The 25,431-nt window shown below is 50.5% G+C and overlaps 1 protein-coding gene across 1 annotated transcript; it reads left to right on the top strand.

The window, feature by feature from the left end:
* The first annotated feature begins 2,128 nt into the window (after nucleotides 1-2,128).
* On the top strand, nucleotides 2,129-25,247 carry SMPDL3B (sphingomyelin phosphodiesterase acid like 3B). The gene is made up of 8 exons (XM_077896506.1): nucleotides 2,129-2,447; nucleotides 12,965-13,178; nucleotides 16,627-16,724; nucleotides 20,265-20,408; nucleotides 21,400-21,572; nucleotides 21,906-22,086; nucleotides 22,169-22,302; nucleotides 24,882-25,247. Exons 1-8 carry the CDS (start codon nucleotides 2,387-2,389, stop codon nucleotides 25,245-25,247), a joined length of 1,371 nt encoding a protein of 456 aa, XP_077752632.1. The 5' UTR covers nucleotides 2,129-2,386.
* Nucleotides 25,248-25,431: the final 184 nt, after the last annotated feature.

Raw genomic sequence — 25,431 nt, 5'->3', positions numbered from 1 at the left:
CCTGGGATGCCATCCTCTCTCTTTTCCCCTTCTCCTGGCTACCTGCTGCTTATACATCAAGATCAACCATACAGTTTATATGCCTTATGATGCAGTGTAACAGGAGCGACACAAGACCACCTGAGGAGTCTTCTTGCCAACAAAGCAAACCCGAATGCCATCAAACCTCTAGGTCTAACTACCGTTAATAGGAAGTATGCAGGATAGAGGAACATGTGAAATTACACTACCAAGAAGCCATCAGCCAAATCCTCCAGAATGTGGGAAATTTAATAGGACAAACAACCAGGTTCCTTTGAAAAGAACAAGGCCAAAGAGAAGGAGGGAGAGGGAGGTACAGATTAAGAGAAACTTAATAGACATATCAAGCAATTGGAATGTGTGGACCTGAGGTAGGGAAGCCAAAGGGACCCCATTTTATTTCAAAATGTTACTTATTTATTTATTTGAGAGAGAGAGAGGGAGAGAGAGAGAGAGAGCACAAGGGAGAAGGGCAGAGGGAAAAGGAGAAGCAGACTCCTCACTGAGCAGGGAGCCCGATGCAGGACTTAATCCCAGATTCTGGGATCATGACCTGAGCCAAAGGCAGGCGCTTAACCAACTGAGCCACTCAGGTGTCCCAGGACTCCATTTTAGAAAGGCTCTGGGCCTCATTCACTCATGTTCCATATTTTGCCTCTGAATACACCAAAAAAGCTATGTTCCCACTTCAAAGGGAAAACAAGAAAGTTAACCATTCTCTGAATTTTGTCTTAGACCCCAGACACCTAGTAATACCTAAGAAGAGTCAGATATCAAACATGTTCCGGGACATTAGCTTCAAACAAACCTTAGCTGACACTGGCATCAATGCCCCCTACCTTCAGTGATTTATGGAATAACATCTATTGTTCACCTGACACTTGCCTGTGACTGACCCTACCCTGGATTCCTGGAGAAACACATACCCTAGACCCTTTTCTAATAAAGAACCCCTACCCCCAAGCAACAAGACTCATTCTTCATTCCTTTCTGAGGCTTCTAGACATTCTGTCTGCTATTCTCTACCTGTCACTTCACTATTCAATAAACCAGGTTTTCACTTTCTCTGGCTTGTATTTGATTTCGATCTATCCTGCATTAAGCCAAGGACTCTCTTGGCTGGCCTGGTCGGGACCCTCCTCTGCATTTTCATATTTAGTCTGCCTGCATCAGACCTGGTTTGGATCCTGATATGAGTGAACCAGCTATAAAAAAAATAATGAGACAATCAAGACTTTAAATGTTGACCAAGTATCCACCTGGTGATAATAAAGAATTACTATTTTATTGCTCTGTTAGGAAAAAAAGAGTCCCTATCTTCTACAATATGGGCAAAACGATATGATCTCTGAAATTTACTTTAGAATAATTCAGGGGGCAGCCCCAGTGGCGCAGCGGTTTAGTGCCTCCTTCAGCCCAGGGCGTGATCCTGGAGGCCCGGGATCGAGTTCCACCTTACGCTCCCTGCATGGAGGCTGCTTCTCCCTCTGCCTGTGTCTCTGCCTATCTGTCTCTGTCTCTGTGTCCCTCATGAATAAATAAATAAAATCTGAAAAAAAAAAAAAAAGAATGATTCTGTACAGTTGGGTGGGGGTACAAACGAAGTAGATTGGCCATAAGTTCCTAATCACTGGAATTGGAAGATGGGTGCCGAGGGCTCATGATCTATTCTCTCTATTTCTGTTTATGTTTGGCAATTTCAATAATGAAAGAAGAGATTAGGCCCATCACCTCCCTTTCCTCAAGAGTTAGATTCCTCCTCTGGGCTTGTCAAGCCACCTAACACGTAAAGCTGCAGTCCATTGGTTTCCTTCTCCCTCTTGAAGGCAGGGGCTGCCGTGGGTCCCCTCCATTTTCTGGGGATGTGGCTCCTGGCATAAATGTGTGACCTAGTCTTGGTTGGCATGTGGTAGAGCATCTGGAGCTCCAGCTAGCAGTAAGTTCCTTTGATGGCAAAGGCCAGAATCTCATCCAGGTCTGTTTGTTGGGCCGAGGTGGGGCAATGTAAAAGCTTGGAAAGTAGATGATTTTGCCACTCAGTGATTGGGGCTGGGCCAGTTTCCTGGGGAATCTGGTTGCTGTCTGGACAGACGTGCTCTGAGGAACAGGCAGGACAAGTGCTGCTTTCTACCTCAGAGTTCAAAGGCCTGGCTGGTGCATCTTCTTGGGCAAGCCCAGCTCACACCCTGCCAGGCAAAGGAGGAAAAGCCAGAGGAGGCAGTGCCTCGGATGACTGGGCACACAGGGAAATAGGACGGAAACTTCTGCTTGGGCCCATGGCCACAAGCACCCAGAGAGGAAACCTGTAGTGTCATCCACAGTTCCTGGAGAATCCAGGGGCTCCCTTAGAAAGTGAGCCCCAAGGATGAGGCTGCTCAAGCTGCTAATTTTCCTGGCCCACTGGGGAGTCGCCAGAGCTGAACCAGGTAGGTGCTGCAAGTGCCTTCGTTTTGTACTATGAACTTGGGATCCGTGGCTCCTGGAAGCTGCCCAAAGAATGCTGAAAGTGCTGCTTAAAAATAGCAAGGCAGAAAGCAGGGAGGTCAGGAAGAGAGTTAGTGAGTGGTGGGGGTATTCTTTGAGCCTAAAGATTTTTTAAAATGTATTTATTCATGAAAGACAGAGAGAGAGAGAGGCAGAGACACAGGCAGAGGGAGAAGCAGGCTTCCTGCCAGGAGCCCAATGTGGGACTTGATCCCAGATCCCGGAATCATGCCCTGAGCTGAAGGCAGATACTCAACTGCTGAGCTACCCAGGTGTCTCTAAAGATTTTCTTTTTATTTTATTTTTTTATTTTTTTTATTTTTTATTTTTTTTAGATTTTCTTTGTAATATTTTATTTATTTATTCATGAGAGACACACAGAGAGACAGAGACATAGGCAGAGGGAAAAGCAGGCTTCCCATAGGAAGCCTGATGCGGGACTCAATCCTGGGATCCCGGGATAACGACCTGAGCCAAAGACAGATGCTCAACCACTGAGCCACCCAGGTGTCTGGAGCCTGAAGATTTTAAGTGGAGGCCAGAACTGACCAGGCGAGGGATACTGACTTTGCTAAGAGTTCATGCGTAAGAGCCAGCCCTCTGGTAGAGGTAGTTGGTGGCAGGCAGGTTTGTGGAATCATTCAACAAACATTGGTTACGGGCCTTCTGCATATCACACAGCATTCTAGGAGCCAGGAATGCAGCAGGAAAGAAAAGAATCAAAGCCCCAGTCCTAGTGAGGCATTCCTTCAACTAGGGAGAAGCAGACCAAAAGACACATGAACAAGTAAATGGATGATATTCCAGGAGTAATAAGTGTTAGGGAGAATTATAAAGCAGAATAAAGGGGTGGGAGTGGGGCTGGGGGTACTTACGGTGTGGCCAGGGAGTGCCATTTGAGTAGAGACCCGAGTCAGTGAGGGAGGGAGCTGTATGGACATCCAGGAGATCATTCCAGCAAGAGAGCTCAGAAAGCACACAGGCCCTGCGCCTGACACTCTGGGGGTACACGTGAGGATGAGCCCGGGGCCAGAGTGGCTGGAGCAGGGTAGGCAAGGTGGGTGGCAGAGATGAAGTCGGGGACCACGGGAGTGGGGCTTGGGGCTGGCACCAGCTCACATATAAACATGTAGATAGCGTGAGGACTCAGGGTGGGATGGAACATCATTGGAGGGTTTTAGGCAGAGCTATGGGGTGATCTGACTCCTGTAAGCTTAAACGGCGCCCGGGGCTATGCATTGAGAAGAGACCATAGTGGGACAGAGGCAGGGTGACCAGATTATCTCATTGTGCCTGAGATTTGCCTCCTTTTAGCACCTGGAGTTCGGTGACCTGGGCACTCCCTCAGCCCTGGGCGCACTGGGAGGGGGGGGGGGGTTGGTCACCTCAGTAAAGGAGAAACAGCCAGACCCATGGCTGTTGTCATCCTCCAGCGAGCCAGACCTCCCGGCTCTTGTCATCCTCCAGCGAGAGGAGATGGAGGCTCGCCAGGATGGTAGGAGCAGGGCTGGCTGGAGATGGTCTGATTCTGGACAGGACTTGCTGGCAGATGGTGGGGGTGACAGGAGGACTCCAGGGTGACTCCAGGGTTCTGTCTCAGTAGCTGGGAGGACAGAACTGTCATTGGTGAGGCGCAGGAGGAGAGGATGGCAGTTTGATCAGGGATGTGTCCAGTTGGAGATGCCTGTTAGATTTCCCTGTGGTGGAAGACGAGTCAGTGGGCAGGCTGGACCTGTGATTCTCCTTAGGATCCTAGGTTGTCCTTTCCTGGAGTTCTGGGATGGGACCTTACAGGTGACCCAACACCCTTTCTGTAGCGGCAGAAACAAGGATGAAAGAGGGAAGGGAAAGGCTCAGGGCTCTGCTCGTTGCCTGTTCTGTGGGGCTCAGTTCTCTCAGGCTGGAGCCTGAAGGGCTGGTGGCCTCTAGGGACTGCCTTGGTCAGTGCACACCCTTGGACACTGCCCAGGAGTAGCTGGGAGCCCTGGCCAAGTGCTCTGCATGCATGGTTGGGCATCTCAGAGGCCAGCGAGGTGGAACGCCAGGGCCTGGGGCCAGGAGACCAGAGCAAATTGCCAGAGAGGGACTAGGCTCCAAATGCTGTGACCCAAATGCGGAAATATCATGGGGACAAGGCCTGCGATTGTGCCATTCCCTGTGAGGGCAACTTGCCTGGGAGAAGGCTGAGTGGCAGTCCTCCTTCCATCCAGGAGGCAGACCCTAGCCACTCCCTGGGGACCTGGGGGCCCTGCCAGCCTGACTGGAGAACAGAAATGGTTGGAAGCATCTCCCACTCTCTCTGTCCTTCACTTTCAATATGCTTGCTTGGAAATCCAAACACCAGTGGGCGGGCAGCCTCAGAGGCCACCCCAGAGTCCTAGTGGTTAGAAAGGATCCCCCTCCCCACAAATGCACTAAGACGTTCATTGTAGTGTTGTTTACTGTAGTGAAAAATCCTGACAGCAATAATGGAATAGCTGAATGGATTGTGGTAAAACCACCCGGTGGAAAAGTTTCAAGGCGATTCAGCAAAACCAAAAACAATAGTGACAATTATTAAGTACTTGTTTTGTGCCAGGCACTGCTGAAGTTCTCACGTAATACCCTCTCGACAGCCTTGTCAAGCAGGGATTATCGAAGTCGCTGAGGAAGTTAACTAACTACCCCAAGGTTACACATGTAGTGTCTGAGTCAGGACATGAGCCCAGGCTGTACAACCTCACCTTGTTTATAAAATGATGCTGTCAAAATAAACCAAGAAACACTGGAGGTCAGTGTGAAGAAGAGCTAACATTTTTTTTTTGGGGGGGGGGGCGGTTTGAGATTTATGATGGCCCAAGCTGGTGCCAGTTGCTTGACGTCTACTGTTCATTCAAAACCCACTTGAAAAATGAAAGAAGAAAAACCTCCTTTGGTTTTTATAGTCCCTATAAAGCAGGTATTATACTCATTATACCCATTTTGCAGATGAGGAAAATGAGAGTCAGAGGATGCACAACACTTGCCCAAGTCCCCAGAGTCAGGAAGTGGCAGGACCAAGTCTGTTCTCAGCTGCCTTACACACTATGCCCCATGAAGGGTCCTCCTGGGATGGTGGGTTTTATAGGGACTATTTTTTCCTCTTTTCTCCAGACTTTCTGGAATGTATCTATCTATACTTTAAGAACAAAATTACATTTTTTAAAAAGATTTATTTATTTGTATATTTATTTATTCATGATAGAGAGAGAGAGAGAGGCAGAGACACAGGAGGAGGGAGAAGCAGGCTCCATGCCGGTAGCCTGATGTGGGACTCGATCCCAGGACCCCAGGATCGCACCCTGGGCCAAAGGCAGGTGCTAAACCGCTGAGCCACCCAGGGATCCCCAGAACAAAATTACATTTTAGAGGAATCCCTTACAGCACCTGTAAGTTTTCTCCGAATCTGACACTTTCCTGAAGTGCAGGAGAAGGTGGAGACACCCCGTCAGAGAGCAAGCATACCTGCTCTGCCTCGAACTGTGGGGTTTCTACTTCCACCTTCCTTAGCCAAGAGCTTGGGTGGGGCACCAGCTTGTTGGCTCCGACTCCTCCCACGTATCCCCTTCGCAGCACTGTGTTTATCCTTCAGCTTCTAATTGCAGAGAAAGGGACAATCCCTTTCGGTGTGGGTCAGCATGGGAGGCAAACAGTTCCCTCAAGAATAAAGCCTATGGGGCTGTCATGTGAAGAGAGAGCAATCTATGGACGTAACACTAGGGGTCAGTCAATGTTGGATTTAACAAGGGAAGCTTCTGTGTTTCAGAGGGCCTCAGTTTATAGGGGAGGAGGGTTATTGCCCAGGGTCAAAAGCAAAAGACTAAAATAGAGACCAGGATCGCCTTGTGATGTGGCTTATACACGGTAAGAGAGAAAAGTCATGGAATCACAGAGCATTAGAACCAGCAGGACCTTCAAATAACTTTGTGCAAGACTTTCATCCTACGCTCGAGGTAACAGAGGCTCCAGAAAAGAAGAAAAATTGAGGCCTGAGGGACAGAGTGGCCCAGAATATGCACCCACGCTGGCTTGTCCACCACGTGGCCAGGGGCTCCATGTGAGATCACTCCTCTCATCCACGCCTTTATTACTGTCATCATTACGCCCATTTTACAGATGAGGAAACTGGGACTCAGCTGGGGAAATCTCTCATTCAAGTTGCCATTGCCAATGTGGAAGAGTCAAGGTTCAAAATCAGATTTCCCTTATTCCAAGTTCCATGCATGCCCTTTCCAAAACAACCTGCTGCCATAAGCCGGAAAACCTGGGTCCTACCTTTCAATACCTATGTGATCTTGAGCCTCTATGTCACTATCTGTAAAATAGGATAATGATAAAGTAGAGATTAAATATGATAGTTAAGTGAAATCATACACACATATTGTAATGTGCTGTAAAAGTTTAAAGGATCTTTTTTTCCCCTTAAATATCCAAGGTCACACTGCTTGCTAGTGACAGAGTAAAGTGCATTGTGATCATTTCTGCTCTGACACGATGCAAATCACAGGTCTGCCACTAGCTAGCTCACTTTCTTCATCTATAAAATGGTACAATAATAGAATATATTTCATAATTTTGTCATGAGTAGAGTGCATGGGTAGAGTGCTTGGCACAACATCTGGCATTCAGTTAGGCGCTAAATGAAAGGCAGGTGTCCTTCTGCCTTCCTTTTCTTGCCTCCAACTGTAGGTAGACTCATCTTTTGGTCAGTTTAAGACCTTCTTAGGCTCTAGGAATTATTTTTGCAAGTCTCCCTCCCCCTATCAGGCATCATAGTTAAAGAATCTCACATTATATGATTTTACTTTATTTTAAATTTTAAAAGATTTTATTTATTCATGAGAGACACACAGAGAGAAGCAGAGACACAGGCAGAGGGAGAAGCAGGCTCCCTGCAGGGAGCCAGATGCGGGACTCGATCCCAGGACCCCTGGGTCATGACCTGAGCCAAAGGCAGATGCTCAACCACTGAGCTGCTCAGGTGCTCTACATTATATAATTTTAATAAACTTTAAAATACATTATTGTTGTTGGGTTTTTTAAAAAAGATTTTATTTATTCATTCATGAGAGACATACAGAGAGAGAGGCAGAGACACAGGCAGAGAGAGAAACAGGCTCCATGCAGGGAGCCCGACTCGGCACTCCATCCCAGGACCCCTGGATCACGCCCTGAGCCAAAGGCAGACACTCAGCCACTGAGCCACCCAGGTGTCCCTACATTACTGTTTTTAAAATGAATTATTGATTTTTGATGGTATTGTTTTTTTCCCTGAACTTGGGAGCCAATGCATTTTTTTTTCAGCTCTCAAACATTCCCCTGTCCCTTACAAGGCTACAAGGCCCTAGCCCCTATATTTGTTGTCCCCTGTGGACAAGGAGGCCTGGTGACCCTTTGGTGATGGAGAAGGAAGACCAGGAGACTGTTTTGCCTGCCCAGGGATGGGAAGCAGAACTGAGCTCTCAAAATTTATTTTATTAAAGATTTTGTTTATTTAGTTTAGGAGGGGGGAAAAAGTGAGCAGGGGGAGGAGCAGAGGGAGAGGGACAAGCATATTCCACTCTGAGCATAGAGCCCAACATGGGTTTGATCTCAGGTTCGAGCCTGAGATTATGACTTGAGCTGAAACCAAGAGCCGGATGCCCAACTGACTGAGCCACCCGGGTGCCTCCCTGAACTCTCAAATTTTATTTTATTTTATTATTATTTTTTTTAATTTTTTAAATTTATTTATGATAGTCACAGAGAGAGAGAGAGAAGACAGAGACGCAGGCAGAGGGAGAAGCAGGCTCCAGGCACCGGGAGCCCGACGTGGGATTCGATCCCGGGTCTCCAGGATCGCGCCCTGGGCCAAAGGCAGGCGCCAAACCGCTGCGCCACCCAGGGATCCCGAACTCTCAAATTTTAAACTAGAGGGAGGACTGTGGCCACCAGCCCTTTGCTCAAGGAGGGCCATCCAGGAGGAGACAGGATCTGTCTTCACATTGTTCTGCTTCAAATTCTGGCCCTGGATCTGCACTTTATCTGCAGAGGACAGTAGCTAAGGGGACTCTGGGGTGACAGGGGGAAGGTTGCAGCCACTCCCCCCTCATCCCATCTCCCTCCCAAGGTGAAAGGGGGACTTGCAGGACACCCCCCCCCCCAATCAAATTCAGAGTACCTGCTGTTTCGCAGTGCTGAGTGCCTCGGCAGTATCTCAATTAACCCTCACATGGACCCTGAGAGGTAGGAGGCACTGTAGTCCCCCTTTTACAGATGAGGAAACTGAAGCACAGAACTGCTCATGCTCACACAGCTAGTGGGCAATGGAGCTGGAATTCCGTGCTCTCAACCACTCGCTGTAATTGGTACCAAATTTATTCATAGTCTCCATGGTTAATGAACAATAATGACAGCTAAGACTGATACAGCTTTTCCTAAAACTGAAGGAACTCATGAATACTTTCTTACTGTAAAAGATTCAGGCAGTATGGATATATACTCTTCATTTTAGTGGGACCCTCAGGTGAGGCATCTGCCCAGTGAAGTCTGAGGAACTCTGGTCTAAGAGTAAAGTGTTGAAGTGCCTGATTCCCCACACCTTCCCAGTCTCTCCTGGCCCCAGGGGTCACTGCCAGGGACAGCAGGTGTATCGGGATTCTTCTCCACCAGCCCTTTCTCTTTATTATTTTATTTGCTGCTTGCAGACAAGCGGGCCAGATGTCGAGCACCTATAGGCTCAGCAAGGCTAACCAGCTTGTCAGAATCCTCAGCCAACACACCGAGGAGCCTGCATTGGAAACCAGATAACTCACCTCCCTTAGGGTCCTTCTATTCACCTTCTCCATGATGTTTTTGAGCTTAATTCCTCATAGTCTGTGACTAATTCCATAGAAGCCTGTGGCTCCCACTGTTTTATGGGCAACATGTGTGTCTTATGAAAGCCATCTTCTGGAGGCTGAGTCAACATTTTGTCTCAGCTTTGGAGTCAGAGAGGGCTGGGCTTGAACCTCAGTTTCCTCATCTGTGAAATGGGCATAAGAACCCTACCTCACAGAATGGCTGCAAGGATGAAATGAGATGAGCGTGTGAAGGGCACCTAGCTCACATTCTCTGAGTGTGTATTAGTCCCCTCATCCTCCCCACAGTCTCGCTCATTCATTGAATACATGTTTGGGCGTCTTCCACACCCCAGGCATTGTTCTAGGTGCCGAGGACACAGAGATGAACAAGACAGGCCACACGCTCTCATGGCACTGACACTGTAGACAAGGAAGATGGATGATAAACAAGTCAGCGAGATAATTTCATTACGTGAGAGCGCTCTGGAGAAAATAAAAGTGAAGGAGGTGATAGCTAGTGACCAGATGGGTGGTGAGGGGTGGGACTGGAGAAGAATTTGTCAAGGAAGGCTTCTCTGAGGTGGTGACCTTTTGAGTTGAGGCCTGAGTGGGGAGGAGAAAGCAGCCGTGGGATCACTGACCTGGGGAAGATTGGGTTAGGCAGCAGAGGAACCAGGCAAAAGGCTGTGCGAGGTGAATGAGTGGGCTGAGTTGCTCCGTGTGAGGTCTGGGTGATCTACCTCCATAATGAAGCCACCAGAGCCCAAGGAGGTGGAGACCTCTGCTCTCCGTGCTATTCCGTCCACTCTCGTAGCTTCTCCTGGAAGCTCTGGGAGGCCTCTGGGGCACGTACACACACACACGTGCACACACACGTCACTCCTGGGGAGGCTGGAAGGAGTTTCAGTTCTGTGCTCCGACTAGACTGGAGCTTGTGGGAAGAGGGAACCTGCCAGCTGATGACCTGTGAGCCTGTCAGCAGACAAGGACTTTCTGAAGTGAAGCAACATTCACTGAGTTTTTTGAGGGCTGACATCAAAGGGGCAGAACCGCTCACTGTTTACGATTAGTTGAGAAAGGAGTCTGCTTGAGGCCCAGGAATGGTCTCTGCATGGCCTTCGGAGGAAGTCAGGGCACCACACTCTGGAGAGAAGGGCGAAGGGCCTCTTGCTGCATCTGACCTGGCCAGCGGGTCTCAGGCTTGGAAGCAGGTGCGCCCCCTTTCAGTTTCTGTGCAGGGGCTCAGGAAAACCCACCAACTCTGCCCATTTACTAGTTGAAATGGGGCAGTTAGTTTCTTTGGCTTGGGGTTTTGTCTCCGTAGGAGTAATTTCGCATATATTAATCACAATTTGTATGACAAATTTTCATTCCCCCAATTATAAACAAAGACTCTCAGTTTGGGTAAAAAATAAACAAGCAGGCATAGGCTGTCTACAAAAAGACACATAAAAAAAAAAAAAAAAAAAAGGCACCGGTTTGGGGCCCCTGGCTGGCTCAATCGGTAGACATCCAACTCTTGATCTCAGGGTCATGAGTTCAAGCCCCATATTGGGCATGGAGCCTACTTCAAAAATAATAATAATAACAAAAGAAAGACACTGGTTTTACCCCCTTAGCAATCACATCTTCCTGGGAGAACACTGAGAACCACACGCCGTCCACCGTTTACCGTGTCATCTCAGAAGGTTGACATCTTAGACTTAGTTCCCTTATCTGCAAAATTGGGATAATGATCAATGTAGTTGACCCTTGAACGACACAACCTTGTACTGCGTAGGTTCACTAATACACAGATTTTTTGATAAACCCAGTACTATAATGTATTTTCTCTTGGGATTTTTCTTAGTAACATTTTTTCTTTAACTTACTTCATTGTACAAATACGGCATATAATATATATACAAAATATGTGTTAGTCGGCTAACACTGTTAGTAAAGGCTTCTGGTCAACAGTAGGCTATTAATTACTGTTACATTTTGGGGAAGTCATAAGTTATGCACAGATTTTTGACTATGGGGATTGGTGCCTCTAACCTGCACTGTCCCAGGGTCAACTGTACCTTCAGGGCTGTGGTGACTGTGTAATGAATGACCTTGGGAGGGATCATGATTTACTTAATCAGTCATTTGCACCTTAATGTAAATAAGCTTCTGATCCTTTCCTGGGACCAGGTTTAGATAAGGAGAAGTGAGAAGTCTTGGAGAGAGGATCAGGGGCTGGACTTTGCCTTCCCAATTCTCCTAGAGCCACGCTGAGTGTCCTGTGGCTTGGGTGGTGCCCCGGCTTTCCAACCTTGAAGGCAACCCTGGGAAGCTAGGACTCCCAGGCCCAGGCAGGGATTTGCTGGGCTGGGGGCAGGGCTGGGGGTATGACTGTCAACACTGAGTGATACAGGAAATGGAGGAGGAAGTGACAGCAATGATGGATGGGGAGGAAGTCCCAGGCCTCACCCTAGTCTTAGCCAAAAACACAGAATTTAGGGCAGCGCCTAAACCTGTTCAATAAGCATTGTTGTAACTACTTATCTAAGGCCCTGTGTTGGGTTCAGATGACAAATCCACCCCATGGGAACTGTTTCTTTGTTTGGATTCCTTTCTCTTCATCACACCAAGAGATTTTTTTTTTTAAGATTTTATTTATTGATGAGAGACACAGAGAAAAAGGCAGAGACATAAGCAGAGGGAGAAGCAGGCTTCCTGAAGGGAGGGGAGCCCGATGCAAGACTTGATCCCAGAACCCCGGGATTATTACCTGAGCCGAAGGCAGACGCTCAACCACTGAACCACCCAGTGGTGGTTTTTTTTTTTTTTTTTTTTTTTTAAGATTTTATTTTTAAGTAATGTCTATATCCAACATGGGGCTTGAACTTACAACCCTGAGATCAAGAGTCGCATGTTCCTCAGACTGAGCCAGGCAAGCACTCCTCATGCTGAAAGATTTTGGACATTTTAGCCACCCTCGGTTGGAAGCAAGGCCAAGTTTCAGTGGACCACTCCCAGCTGCACTCAGAATTGCTAGCCACTACACACACAAGAAGTTCAGCCCAATCTGAAGTTGTGTTCCTCCTTTTCTTGTCCAGCACTCTTGAATTCCATCTCCACACACGTTCCCCAGGCCTTTGCTGGTATTAATTCACAAGACCTTACTATGCAATTGGTGCTGTAAACCTTCTCCCAGGTCAGATTTTTGTATATATTTCCCTGTAGCCTGAGAAGATCTGGCTCCAGTTCTGGACTCAGAGAGGTGCAGCGAGTCACCCAAGGTCACACAGCTTGTAGGTGGCTCCAGAGCTCGAGTGCTAACCGAGTGCTTAACCATGACACTCCTCAAACTTTGCTTTCAAATAAGCACTCTGCTTAGAAGCCCCAAAGGATTCTTTTGAGAGTCATGAAGTCCAATTCCTGTGCTGCTGGGTCCCCTGAGGTGGGGAAATGGAAAGGTCAAAGGTCACAGGGCAAGGTCAGACATGTGGCTCTTTCTCTCTGAACCCTGGCTTCTGAGGAGACTTCGTTTCACATTTGCAGCTCTTCTCCCAGCCCAGGACCCCTCCTGGGCTTCCTCCCCGTCTAGGCTCAGGGAGGTACCAGCATCCAAGAGGGTCTCCTTTCCCCTGCAGGGAAGTTCTGGCACATATCTGACCTGCACCTTGACCCTGACTACAAGGTATCCGAAGACCCCCTCCAGGTGTGCCCATCGGCTGGCTCGCAACCGGTGCCCAACGCAGGCCCCTGGGGTGACTACCTCTGTGACTCCCCCTGGGTCCTCATCAACTCCTCCATCTACGCCATGAAAGAGATTGAGCCGGAGCCAGACTTCATCCTCTGGACTGGGTGAGAGCAGTCACAAGGGCTATAGTTCACCGGGCCGCTGCTGTGTGCCACCTGCTGGCCTGGCCCCCTCCCCACCCTGTCCCCCTTACTCCCGATTCAGAGAGGATGCACGTGAGGCTCCAGGGGCACAACCTGCCCAAGGGACAGTGGGCCTGGCTGGCCCCACAGCCTGTGCCCTTGACTCTGTGTCTCCTAGCCTTAGCAGAATGCACCTCTCTGAGGCTGGGGATGCAGTCATGGCACATCTGGTATCTGGAGAGCTTCTGGCTTTTATTTTATTTTTTTTAAAGATTTATTTATTTATTTGAGAGGGGGAGAGAGAGCGCAAGTAGAGGGAGGGGCAGAGGGAGAGGGAGAGAGAAAACCCCCAGCAGACTCCCAGCCAAGGTGGAGTCCCACACTGAGGCTTGATCCCCTGACACAAGGTCATGACCTGAGCTGAAGTCAAGAATCAGAGACTTAACAGATTGTGCCACCCAGGTGCCCCGGGAACTCCTAGATTTTAAGTCAGGGGGATGAATACTGGGGTCATTCTCACCAGGGTTTAGGGACTCTAAGCCCTAGAGATCCACATGAAGAGAGGGAAGAAGGGAGGGGGGCTGAAAGTGGTCCTGGCTTTGGGACCAAGTGCCCTGGCTGCCCTGGCCCTGGGGGTTCTCACCGGTCAGAGCACTGCTCTGCTGAGGATAGCTTGTGGGGTGATTTCTACTTAGCCAGACTCCATTTCTGCTCCTCATCCAAGGATGCTGCTGTGAGTCCTCCAGCTTCCCTCAGAACTGGCTGTCCTTGTCACTCATGGTCCCGGCTCCTTTTTCCCTCCCTTGGCAGGTGGCCTGTCTGGTGCTCAGCCCTGGGTAGACACTGGGGAGCTGAGATGAAAGAAACCTGGAGCTCCCGGTCTTGTGGGCGTTACAGACAAACGCATGGACCATCATATCCCTGCCAGGAAAGAGGGGAGCACTGGGGGTGTGGGAGCTTTTCCAGGGCACCTGACTCCATCCGGCCGGTTGGGGGAGGACTTCTCACAGGAAGTGGCAACCAGGGAGCTAGGGGGGAAGGTTGGCAGGTGCTCTGACTTCCTGCTCCTTTGTCCAGCCTCCATGGACACTTGCACAGGACAGGATCAAACCCATCCTGCCCCCAGCTGTCCACCGGTGTGGTGTAGGAATGACCGGGAATGACCCTCAGATGGACCCTGTGGTCGGCAGCGGGAGGCTGCAAGGCTGGACACTTCAGAAATGTGACAGTGTCTCAGGAGGGGCCTGGGCGGCTCAGGAACCAGCGTAAGAAGAGAGTGAGCTCTCAGGCTGTGACCCTGAACTCTCCCTCCTAAAGGGATCTTGCTCCAGCAGCCTCTGGATTTTCCAAGGAGGGGCCCTGGGAGGAACACGTAACACTCTGAAAGTCATGATTCCTCTGGGAAAGGCGACTGCTTTGGGATATTCACATCCTTCCACAGAAACATCATGTTGGGCAGCCCCGGTGGCACAGCTGTTTAGCGCTGCCTGCAGCCCGGGGTGTGATCCTGGAGACCTGGGATCAAGTCCTGCGTCGGGCTCCCTGCGTGGAGCCTGCTTCTTTCTCTGCCTGTGTCTCTGCCTCTCTCAATCTCTCTCTCTATGAATAAATAAATTAAAATCTTAAAAAAAAAGAAAGGGAAAGAAAGAAGAAAGAAAGAAAGAAAGAAAGAATGAAAGAAAGAAAGAAAGAAAGAAAGAAAGAAAGAAAGAAAGAAAGAAAGAAACATCATGTTTCCGAGAAATCTCTGACACCTAGAGGAGGTGTATCATGTTGAATGAGATGACCTCTGGGACCTTTTATAATTCAATTTCTAAAAAGTTTAACTTCTCTGGGCGAGTTGCAATCTCTTAGGGGTAGGCTGTAGAAACTGGAAGTGTTTTCTAAAAGAAAGAATTAGATCCTCCAAACTAGAAAACAAAGGGGAGGGATCCCTGGGTGGCGCAGCGGTTTAGCGCCTGCCTTTGGCCCAGGGCGCCATCCTGGAGACCCGGGATCGAATCCCATTTCGGGCTCCCGGTGCATGGAGCCTGCTTCTCCCCCTGCCTGTGTTTCTGTGCCCCTCTCTCTCTATCATAAGTAAAAATTAAAAAAAAAAAAAAAAAAGGGGAGGGGGTGGTGAATTTTGTTGTTTTTGGACCTGCTGGCCTGTCCCTAGGGAGGCCAGAGTGAATAGGTGCCTCTTGCGGCCCTAGGGAGGGTGTCAGAGACAGAGCAGGGTGTAATGAGGGTAAGCACAGCCTCGAGCCAGCCTCCACCACTTTCTAGTTCCACAACTTACCCAGAATTCTCCACCTCTCTGTGCCTTGTTTCTTCATCTGTCAAATAAGACTAACAATAGAACCCACGCTGGGGGGCTATCATGGATAACTAATTAGGAGATGTAGGTACAACACATCCCTGCACAAAGCAAGCCAGGGTGAGCTGCTAGTAACAGTATCAGTACTACTATGCTAATTAACTTCTGTGGGGGCTATCGAGGCAGCAGCTGCTTCACCCCATTGGGTCCAGCAAGGTCTTCAGACTTTAGATTGTTGGGGCTCCTACCCATCCCACACTGCACCTTTCCCCTTACTCCTCCCTTGCTCCCTGCCCTTGCTGTGCAATTTTTTAAAGCCCAATGTGGGACTTGAACTCATGACCCTAAGATCAAGACCTGAGCTGAGATCAAGAGTCAGATGCTTAAGTGACTGAGCAATCCACGCACCCGTTGTTGTGCATTTCTGAGTTGGAGGCAGGTATTTAGGGCCAAACAGGGGATTAAATGGTCCTGGGGCAGGTCCTGGATCTGTCCATAGAGTAGGATGAACTCTAAGCTCTGAAGCCAGTTCCAAACTCCTTAGGACCCTTGAGGTACAGAGCAGGACTCAGAGATGGCTCTTCCACCCCAAGGTCCCTGGGGGTTTGCCAATGGGACTGGAACCCCCAAGCTTCCCTCTTTACATAATAATATTAACTGCAACCTAGCAGCTACTATTCTTTTATTTTACTTTATTTTTATTTATTTTTTAAAGAGAAAGGAGAAGAGTTTTATTTGAGCTCAAGATAGGATAGCTGCCTGGGAAATATGCTCTTTGCAAGGAAGAAAGTGGTTCCACGAGTCTACATTTTATATGTATAATATCCTCCCCTTGCCCTTTTTAAAAATCTCACAAATACTCTAGGAGTAGGTACCATTATCACCCCTATTTTGCAGATCACGAGGCTCAGAGAGATTAAGCAGCCAGCTCAGGGACCCACAGCAGGTCAACGGCAGAGCCCAGGTTTGAACTCTGCCCTGCGTGACCCCTGCCTCCCGGCCAGCCCTTGCCTCACAGGGGGTGTCTGAGGGGCAGTTCCACAGCCCATCTCTCATGGCTGAGCTGCCCCTTTCCTGTCTCGTGCCCCTTCTGAGCTGCCCACACCAAACTGGCTCGGTGGTGTTTTGCAGGGATGACACCCCTCATGTGCCCAACGAGAGGCTGGGAGAAGCAGCCGTGCTGGGAATTGTGGGGCGCCTGACCAGGCTCATCAGAGAGGTCTTTCCAGGTAAGACCCTGCCCTCGTGCTCCCCCTTCACCCTCCCCCCACAACCCCAGCATTTCCAGAAGGTGGAGTAGCAACAGCAGTAAGATGTGGGGAAAGAACCTTCAACCACTGACCATGCTGGCTGCTGGCCAGGCTCCTCACAGCGATCGATGGCTCCTCCGCTTCGGACAACCCTGCGAGGAACACGAGCCATCCCCGGCCTGTGTTTACACGCAGATTCCTACTAAGGGGAGCGCCTGACCTTCACTGTCCTCTGCCCCAGCCTGTTTTACACGGGCTCACAGCCCTTCCCAGAGCACCTGCAGCTGCATGGAGGCGCGGTGGCCTGCTGGGTCTCACAGGGACTCAGGCACATAGCCCTGTGTCCTGCTCTGGCCCCGGAGCTCCCACTCACCGCCCTCAAACCACCCCGGCTCCTGGGGCCTCTGGGAGATGCTCCTTTCCAGCCAAGGTGCCGTTCTTGGCGTTCCCAAGGTCTCCAGGGCCCAGGAAAGCAGGCAAAGCCTGTGGGTGATGAGGGAGGCAGTCCCATGGGACTTGACAAGGAGAGCGGGATCTGCACACCCCATCAAAAGGCCCCCCAAAATGTTTTTAAGCAGACTGTGCCAAACATAGGGTGCTGGGGACTGACTCAGGCTCTCAGGCTGCCAGTTGGGGGCCGGTCAGAGCAGCCCGCTAGCCCCCAGCCCTACCTCCTCCGAGTTGGGGCACCACTACATCCTCTAAAGGTCTTACTCCCGGACCCCCAGGACCCAGATATAGATTAATCATAATAAGTCATCGCTGCAGCAGTAACTACATGTGTCTATGTACTGAGTGCTAAGTGGCAGGCACTGCTCTCAAAATATTATATGCTGTGGCTCCTTCATTGTCGTGATGCTCCTGGAGAGAAGTGCTATTAGGATTTCAATTTTACTGGTGAGAAATGTGAGCCCTGGGAGTCAAGTAAACTGGTCAAAGTCACGTGCCAAGGGCAGCGACACAAATCCTGGTTTGAGCACCACTCTTATCCATCACTCCCGCTGCTGCTGTAGGAGGGGCCCTGCTCTGCTGTCACCATCCCACATCTGTCCTCAAGGCAACCTTCTCTCTGCCACCTCCTTCCCTGGACTTGAATCGTTTCGTGCAGAGTTGTCTGGATGTGTAGCTAAGGCACCTGGGGCTCAAAGCTAGTCAGTTTGTAGGGAGGGATTCAAACTCAGATCCAACTCTGAGCACTCCTTCCTCTGCTCCACATGGGCTTCCGGAATAGAAGGGAAATAGTGGACAAGAAAATGCTTTACATGCTCATTACTATGAGTTCACATGCAGATGTCAATTAGAAGATCCTGTAGTTTATTACACATGTGCACATTTTTATTGAATTTCCTAATATCCAACATGCCATCAACCACAACATGCATCATTATTTTAGGTATTGCTCAGAAAAACATGCTTGTTAAGGTATGACGGCGCTCTCTCATGGCCTCAGGGGTAAGTCACAGCCCACCTGCAGGGACGTTAAAATAAGAACATAGGAGAAGCACTGAAATGAGGTATTATCTTATTTGGGAGTTATAGCAACACAGGCCATGCAGAACACTCTCCATTTTATAAATAAGCCGAATCACAGAGAAGTCAAAGCAAATTGTTAGAGAGGAGGAAGGGACTGGAAGTTGATATCTAGGGTCCACGTCATGTGTCATGTGATCTTCCTGCCATGTGCCTACTACCTGCATTTCCCATCAGAGTCACCGTGAGCGCTGGCCCATCTGCTCCAGCACGGCTGAGTGGTGTGCACAGGTGCACTAGGCAAACCGAGCCTGCTCCCGACTCAGGCTTGTCAGTTCCAGGGGAGCCATGCCCCAGAGATTCCATTTTCTGTCTGTGCAGAAGGAGGAAAATAATGGTACCCATCCCGTACGTTGTTGTGAGGATTCAGTAAAGCAATCCACTCACTCATTTAGCCAACAAGTATTTACTGAGGGTCTACTGTGAGGGAGCTATCAAAGGAACTTGGCTGTGAGCTAGATGCCAGGTTGTGCTTCTGCATGTAGGGTGGCTTTTCACCATGCCCAGCACAAAGCAGCAGCAAAGAAGGGGAGAGCTTCTTTCTCTTCTCATCTGTCCTTGGAATTCCAGGGGTTTGTGTTTTTTCTAAATGGATTCTTTTTTTTTTTTTCAAGATTTATTTATATTTTAGCATGGGGGGGGGAGAAAGAATCTCAAGCAGACTCCTTGCTGAGCATGACCCCAAGATCATGACCTGAGCTGAATCCAGTCTGAATCTTAACTGACTGAGCAGCCCAGGTGTCCCTCTAAATGAATTCTTTTTTTTTTTTTTAATTTATTTATTTATTCATGAGAGACATACAGCGAGAGAGGCAGAGACACAGACAGAGGGAGAAGCAGGCTCCATTGCAGGGAGCCTGACATGGGACTCCAGGATCAGGCCCTGGGCCGAAGGTGGCGCTACACCGCTGAGCCACCCGGGCTGCTCTAAATGGATTCTTAAGGGCTACCGGCTAGTGGCATGTATGTAAAAGGGGTGAGGTTTTTCCGGGCCGTTATGGAGATGGCTTCTGGGTTTGCAACGATTCCTGATGGGAATGTTACAACCTCCTCCTTCTCCAGAGTTTTCAGCGCTCCCAGATCTTGTAGGCTCCGCGGGGCAAAAAGTTTGTGAAAACTTCTCAAGTGGGAATTAGAGGCTCCAGCCTCCCTCATTGGTTCAAGGTCACTCCCTGGGGAATGCCAAGCTCATGAAAGGGCACAACCCTGCCCTGAGCTCAGAGGACTTTTTGGTTAATTGTCCAATATTTATTGAGCAACTACTACTTGCCAGACATAGACGTAAAATAAAAGCAGGAATGAGGTTCCTGGCAAGGAGGAAGTGACTCTGATGGGTTCCCCTCCCTGAGGGGTCATCCACAAGCCACTTCCTCCTCTGACTCCTGTTCCCCCTTCCCCCCAATCTCCACTGCACACTTCCACAGAAAGTGGCTCTTCCCTTTTTGTGACAGCCCTCACACCTCTATTAACTCAATACCTGTCAACCCTATAGCCCAGCAAGGTCCCTGGGACTAGGAATGGGTGCCTGGTTCCCGGGGCTATGCATCAGTACCCATGAGGTGTTCAATAAACACCTGTTGAATCACGAATCTGTGAAACTCCTAGGGCTCCCAGAGTGAACCAGACCCCTTCCTTACCAGGAAATGGACCTGGAATTGATAAGAACAAGCAGCTCACAATACCCAGGGGCTCACAAGGGATATGACGATCATTTAGGTCTTCTAGCTTTCTTCTCATCCTCTGATGTTTCCTTCCAAGCGGGAAACTTTCTTCTGGGAATGGGGTTAGGAGCTGGAATCAGAGAACTCACTGTTCTTCCTACCCAGATCTGAGCAATGTTGAGCCAGATTGTACTGAATGTTGTTCTCTGCCTGTCTCTGTATTTGTGCTATGGCCCTTGGTTCTTGATGGCCAGTGGCAGGGCAAAAAGTACTAATTCCCCCAAGCGCTTTCACATAAATATATTTATATGTCTCTTTTTCCTCCCAGATACCAAAGTCTACGCTGCTTTGGGAAATCATGACTTTCACCCTAAAAATCAGTTCCCACCAGGAAACAACAACATCTACAATCAGGTAGCAGAACTGTGGACACCCTGGCTCAGTAAGGAATCCATCGCTCTCTTCAAACAAGGTACTAGCACCATTTGCAACTAGAAGCACCTACTTGTCTGCCAGGGTCTGGTCGAATTCTCTTCACAACGACCCCAGGAAATAGGTACTGATTTTATCCCCAGTTTACAGAAAAGGAGACAGAGGCTCGAAGATGTCGAGTCCCTTGGCCAAGGTCAGCCAGCTTAGAGGTGGCCTACTTGAGAGCAGAATCCAGGGCTGGCTCCACTGCCCATGCTCTCCACGGCACTGGGGATCATAAGTGAATGTTTATTGAGCATTTGCTGGTGCCAGGCACTACTCTCAGCATATTCCAAAACTCCTTACGGAAACACGAAAGGGGCAGCAGTCACCTCCAGTTCAGCCAGGGTTTCCCACCCTTGGCCCGAGGGACATCTTGGGCCAGATAATTCATTGTGGGGGCCATCCTATGCATTGTAGGATGCTTAGGGGATTCATGGATGCTAGATATGAGTAACCACTGGATACGAGTAACACCTTCCATTGCCAATACAAAAATGTCTCCAGACACTGCCGAATATTCCCTGGGGGACAAAAATCTGTGGCTGAGAACCACTGATCCAGAGACACAGCCAGCCCAAGGTGACCCTGGCCTACTCTCTTCCCTGTCCTCAGTCCCCACTGGTCAAACCCGCCCAGAGGCCTGCTGATTTACTCCACAGAGAGTTGAGTGAACAGGGTTGATGGTGGATCTGCAGGGGCAAATGCATCTTATTGTCATGCACATTATAGAAAGGAAGAAACCAAAGCCCAGAGAGGTGAAGTAAAGATTTTCCCAAGCTGCACAGCTAATAAGTGCTAGAGTCAGGACTTGAGCCTAGGCAGCGGGCCTCCAGAGCCCCTGGTCTTGCTCACATGCCCCTCCCATGGGGACGATGGGAAGGGGGATGCAAGGGCGGGAGGAGGTGGGAGTGATGGGGAGGGACACAGAAGCGTTCTCATCAGAGGCAGGGGGCTGGCCCTTCAGATGCTCTCTGGCTGTGACACCTTAGGCGCCTTCTATTCCGAGAAGTTGCCAGGACTGAGTGGCGCTGGGCGAGTCGTGGTCCTCAACACCAATCTGTACTACAGCAACAACGAGCAGACAGCTGGCATGGTGGACCCCGGCCAGCAGTTCCAGTGGCTGGAAGAGGTGCTGACCAACGCATCCCGAGCTAAGGAGATGGTAAGGCTCCTGCCTCCACCTGCTACCTCTCTGGGGTGGACTCTGAACACGTCTCCCACCCCTGTTCGACCTCAGCCACTCGCACGAGGTGCCTAGCTCATGGAGGGTCCTTCATCAGCCTGGCCCGGGAGGGCGCTCCTTCTGTCCTTGCCACAGCCTGTGTAAAAGAGCAGGGTACTCCAGGTGGCAGGCTCAGCACGGGCAAAAGTACAGAGGTGGGAACCACATGGGGGAAAGCCATGGCTGGGTACTCAGTGCTGGAATCTGCCGCAGGAGGGGGCTGGGGGTAGCTTTGAGCATCCCTGAGCCCCCTGGACCACCCCATCCTTGCAGGTGTACATTGTCGGCCACGTGCCCCCGGGATTCTTTGAGAAGACGCGGAACAAAGCGTGGTTCCGGGAGAGCTTCAATGCGGAATACCTGAAGGTGGTCGGGAAGCACCATCGAGTCATCGCAGGGCAGTTCTTCGGGCACCACCACACCGATAGCTTCCGGATGTTCTATGATGATGCAGGTACTCGATGAGGAGGACAGCTGCCAGCCCACCCCCTCCCACTCTTGCCAGGCTCTCAGGCCTGCTATCTCTCTCCTGAAAGGTGCCCCCATCAGTGTCATGTTCCTTACACCTGGAGTCACCCCCTGGAAAACCACCTTACCTGGCGTGGTCAACGGGGCCAACAATCCAGGCATCCGGGTATTTGAATACGACCGAGCCACACTGAGCCTGCAGGTGAGGGGCCCTGGGTCTGCTGGGGCCAGAGCGGGAGGATGGGGAGGGACCGAATGTATTACTGTCTTGCCTAACTCCTTCCAGCTGGTCCACTCTCCTCTAGAATTCGGGTTTAGAACCCTTGAGCCACTCCAAATTCTGCAACCAAGTCAGGTCAATTCTTGGTCCCCAGATCTCCCTTCACCCCTGATCACAGCCTCCTACGTGGCCTTCCTACCTCTAGCCCTGCCCTGTCATAGCTCATCTACTCCATACTACAGAAGGCACTAATCTTTTTAAAGCACTTGTCTCTCTCCTGATCAAAAACTTTCAGTGGCTCCCCAGTGCCCACAGATAAACTGGATCCCTTTGGCCTGGTATTCAAGACCTCCCACAGTATGACCTCATGCCCATTGCCTACCTCATGCCTGCACCGACTAGGCCTCAGCCAAAGCAGGCTCCTAACTCATCAAGCAATCCCTCATCTCCTGGGAACTGCTTGTGATTGTTGAAATGGCAAAGAAATAGCATTCCGTAACTTTTTCAACAAAATGTACTATAAGCATCTACCATGAGCCAGGTTGGGCTCAGGAGATAGATAAGTGAACAGCTTTCCTGCAGCTGACATTCTTACGGGAGGCACACAATAAATAATAAAGGAAAGTTAAGCATGGCATGGAAAGAAGCACTAAGGACAAAGCAGAGTGAGGAGGCAAGCGGGCTTGTTGTCGGGTGTGTGGCACATGCACGTGCATGCTGTGAGGTCGGTGGGACTGGAGTGCCACCAATCGGGTGACATTTGAATTCTGAGTAAATTGAGGGTGGGAACCAGGTGAGGATCTGGGGAAGGTGGAGGAAAGAGCAAGTCAGAGGCCCTGGGTGGGAACATGCATGGTGTGCCAGGGAAGAGCAAGGTCTGTGGCTGCAGAGGAAGGCCCCAAAGGGAGAGTGGAGGGACGAGATCCTGTCAGTCATGATTAGGACTCTGGATCTGGAGGGTTTGGGGCAAATATTCTGGCTTAGAATTTTATAAAATCACCCTGTCTGCTATGCAGAGAACAGGCTGTAGGGGGCAAGGGCAGAAACGGGGGTGACAATGAGTTAGGGGGTGACCCCACAATAACCACTGAGAGAAGACGGTGGTGTGGGCCAGGGTGTGGCAGTGGGGCAGTGAGATGCCTCAGATTGTGCATGTAGGCTGAAGGCCGCGAAGACAGGATTTGCTGGTGGCTGGATGAGGGTGTGAGAGAAAGAGAGGAGTCAAGGCTTTGGCCTCGGTGCCTGGAAGGGTGAAGCCACCCTTTACTGAAATGGGATCACTGTGGGGGGAGGGGGCAGGTTTCAGAAGGAGGATCAGAAGTCTGGTTTGGGACCTGTTTACTTTGGAAGGTCTAAATGGTGTCTTAGTGAAAATGTCTGAGCTGAGGAGGCAGCTGGGTATTCCAGCTGGATGCCCAGGAAGAGGCGGGTGTAGAGGTTTAATCCAGTTGTTGAGGGAGGACATTTAAAACTAGGGACTGGGGCAGCCCCAGTGGCTCAGCGGTTTGGTGCCGCCCTCAGCCCAGGGTGTGATCCTGGAGACCTGGGATCGAGTCCTGCACGGGGCTCCCTACAGCAGGAGCCTGCTTCTCCCTCTGCCTGTGTCTCTGCCTCTCTGTGTCTGTCTTATTTATTTAACAAATAAATAAAATCTTAAAAAATAAATAAATAAAACTAGGGACTGGATGAGGTAAGCCAGGTCAGGTCCTTGATTCTAGAGTCAGTGTGCATGGAGAGGTCTGACGTCTTTCAAGAGTGTGGCCTGTTGTCCACATGGGCACTCAGAGGGCCTCAGCACAGGAATCACAGGCTGGCTCCCCACGCCCCCCACCCCCAACATGCCCTACATCCTTCTCAGGGAGGGAGTCAGAGACTTTGAATCCTGGCTCCAGCACTCATGACATTTTTGACCTCTTCCCGCCTCCACACATCTGTAAAACGGGAGTAACAGTACCTCACAGGGTTTGGAGAGGACCCACTAAAATAATGTAAGATGCCTACGGGGAAGCTGCCATCCATACATGGCAGCTCTTCCTACCCCACTTCTAGTGACCTGAGGCAGGTCCACAAAAGTTAAGTGGAAAGCAGGGAACAGATCAACCTTTCCAGATTCTAGTTCTGAAGATAACATGCGATCCCAAACCCTCCTCAACCACAATTCCACAACCTCTTTCAGCCGGGCACCCCATCCCGCTTCTTCAAGTGGCTTTTTATCTGTAAATATTTACTGAGCTTCTCTGGGTACCTGGGACAGAACATGCGGAGGCCGCCGCGGGGTTAGCAACCTGGATTCCAGACCCCGCCCCTGCCACTAAACACCTGTAGGGCCCTGGACAAACGAATTAACCACTTAGGCCTCAGTTTGCCCATCTGTGAAATGGGGGTCATAAGGTCAGTCACCTCATCGGCACAGCGGGCCTACCCGGTAAGTAGGAAATGCTAACCAAAGGCCGGCATTGTGGGAGCTGTAAAGAATCTGGGGGCAAATGCGAGGTGCGGGATTGTGGGGGTGAAAGCTGCCAGCTGCTCACGGCCTGCCCTCCCCCGCGCCCTCCCTCCAGGACATGGTGACCTACTTTGTGAACCTGAGCCAGGCGAACGCGCAGGGGACCCCGCTCTGGGAGCTCGAGTACCGGCTGACCCAGGCCTACGGGGTGCCCGACGCGGGCGCCCGCTCCATGCACGCGGCGCTGGGCCGCATCGCCAGCGACCCCCGCGCGCTGCAGCGCTACTACGTCTACAACTCGGTCAGCTACGACCCCTCGGCCTGCGAGCAGGCCTGCCGCGCCGAGCACGTGTGCGCGCTGCGCGAGGTGGCCTTCGACGCGTACGCCGCCTGCCTGCGCGCCCCCGGCGCCGCGCCCGCGCCCCGGCTCGCGCTCCTGCTCGCGGCGCCGCTGGGCCTGCGCGCGCTGCTCCCGCGGTGACCCGGGGCCGCCCGGAGCAGCCGCCGCTCGGGGACCAGGCCCGGAGACCCCCCTCCCCACCTCGGCACGGGGTTTAAAAGTTTCATTGGAAAAACAATGCTCACCGAGCATCTTATGCTGTGCGTCTTTCCTCTTAGTATATAAGTAATGTGTGTGTGTGTGTTTTTTTTTTAAGATTTCATTT

The sequence above is a fragment of the Canis aureus genome, chromosome 5, assembly GCF_053574225.1.
Source record: "Canis aureus isolate CA01 chromosome 5, VMU_Caureus_v.1.0, whole genome shotgun sequence".
NCBI classification, from domain to species: domain Eukaryota; kingdom Metazoa; phylum Chordata; class Mammalia; order Carnivora; family Canidae; genus Canis; species Canis aureus.
This window is presented reverse-complemented; position numbering and strand designations above follow the sequence as displayed.

Coding starts and splice junctions, on each gene's coding strand:
- SMPDL3B (XM_077896506.1), top strand. CDS start 2,387: ATGAGGCTGCTCAAGCTGCTAATTTTCCTGGCCCACTGGGGAGTCGCC. Junction 21,573..21,905: donor CATCCCGAGCTAAGGAGATG/GTAAGGCTCCTG, acceptor CCATCCTTGCAG/GTGTACATTGTCGGCCACGT. Junction 22,303..24,881: donor GAGCCACACTGAGCCTGCAG/GTGAGGGGCCCT, acceptor CCCTCCCTCCAG/GACATGGTGACCTACTTTGT.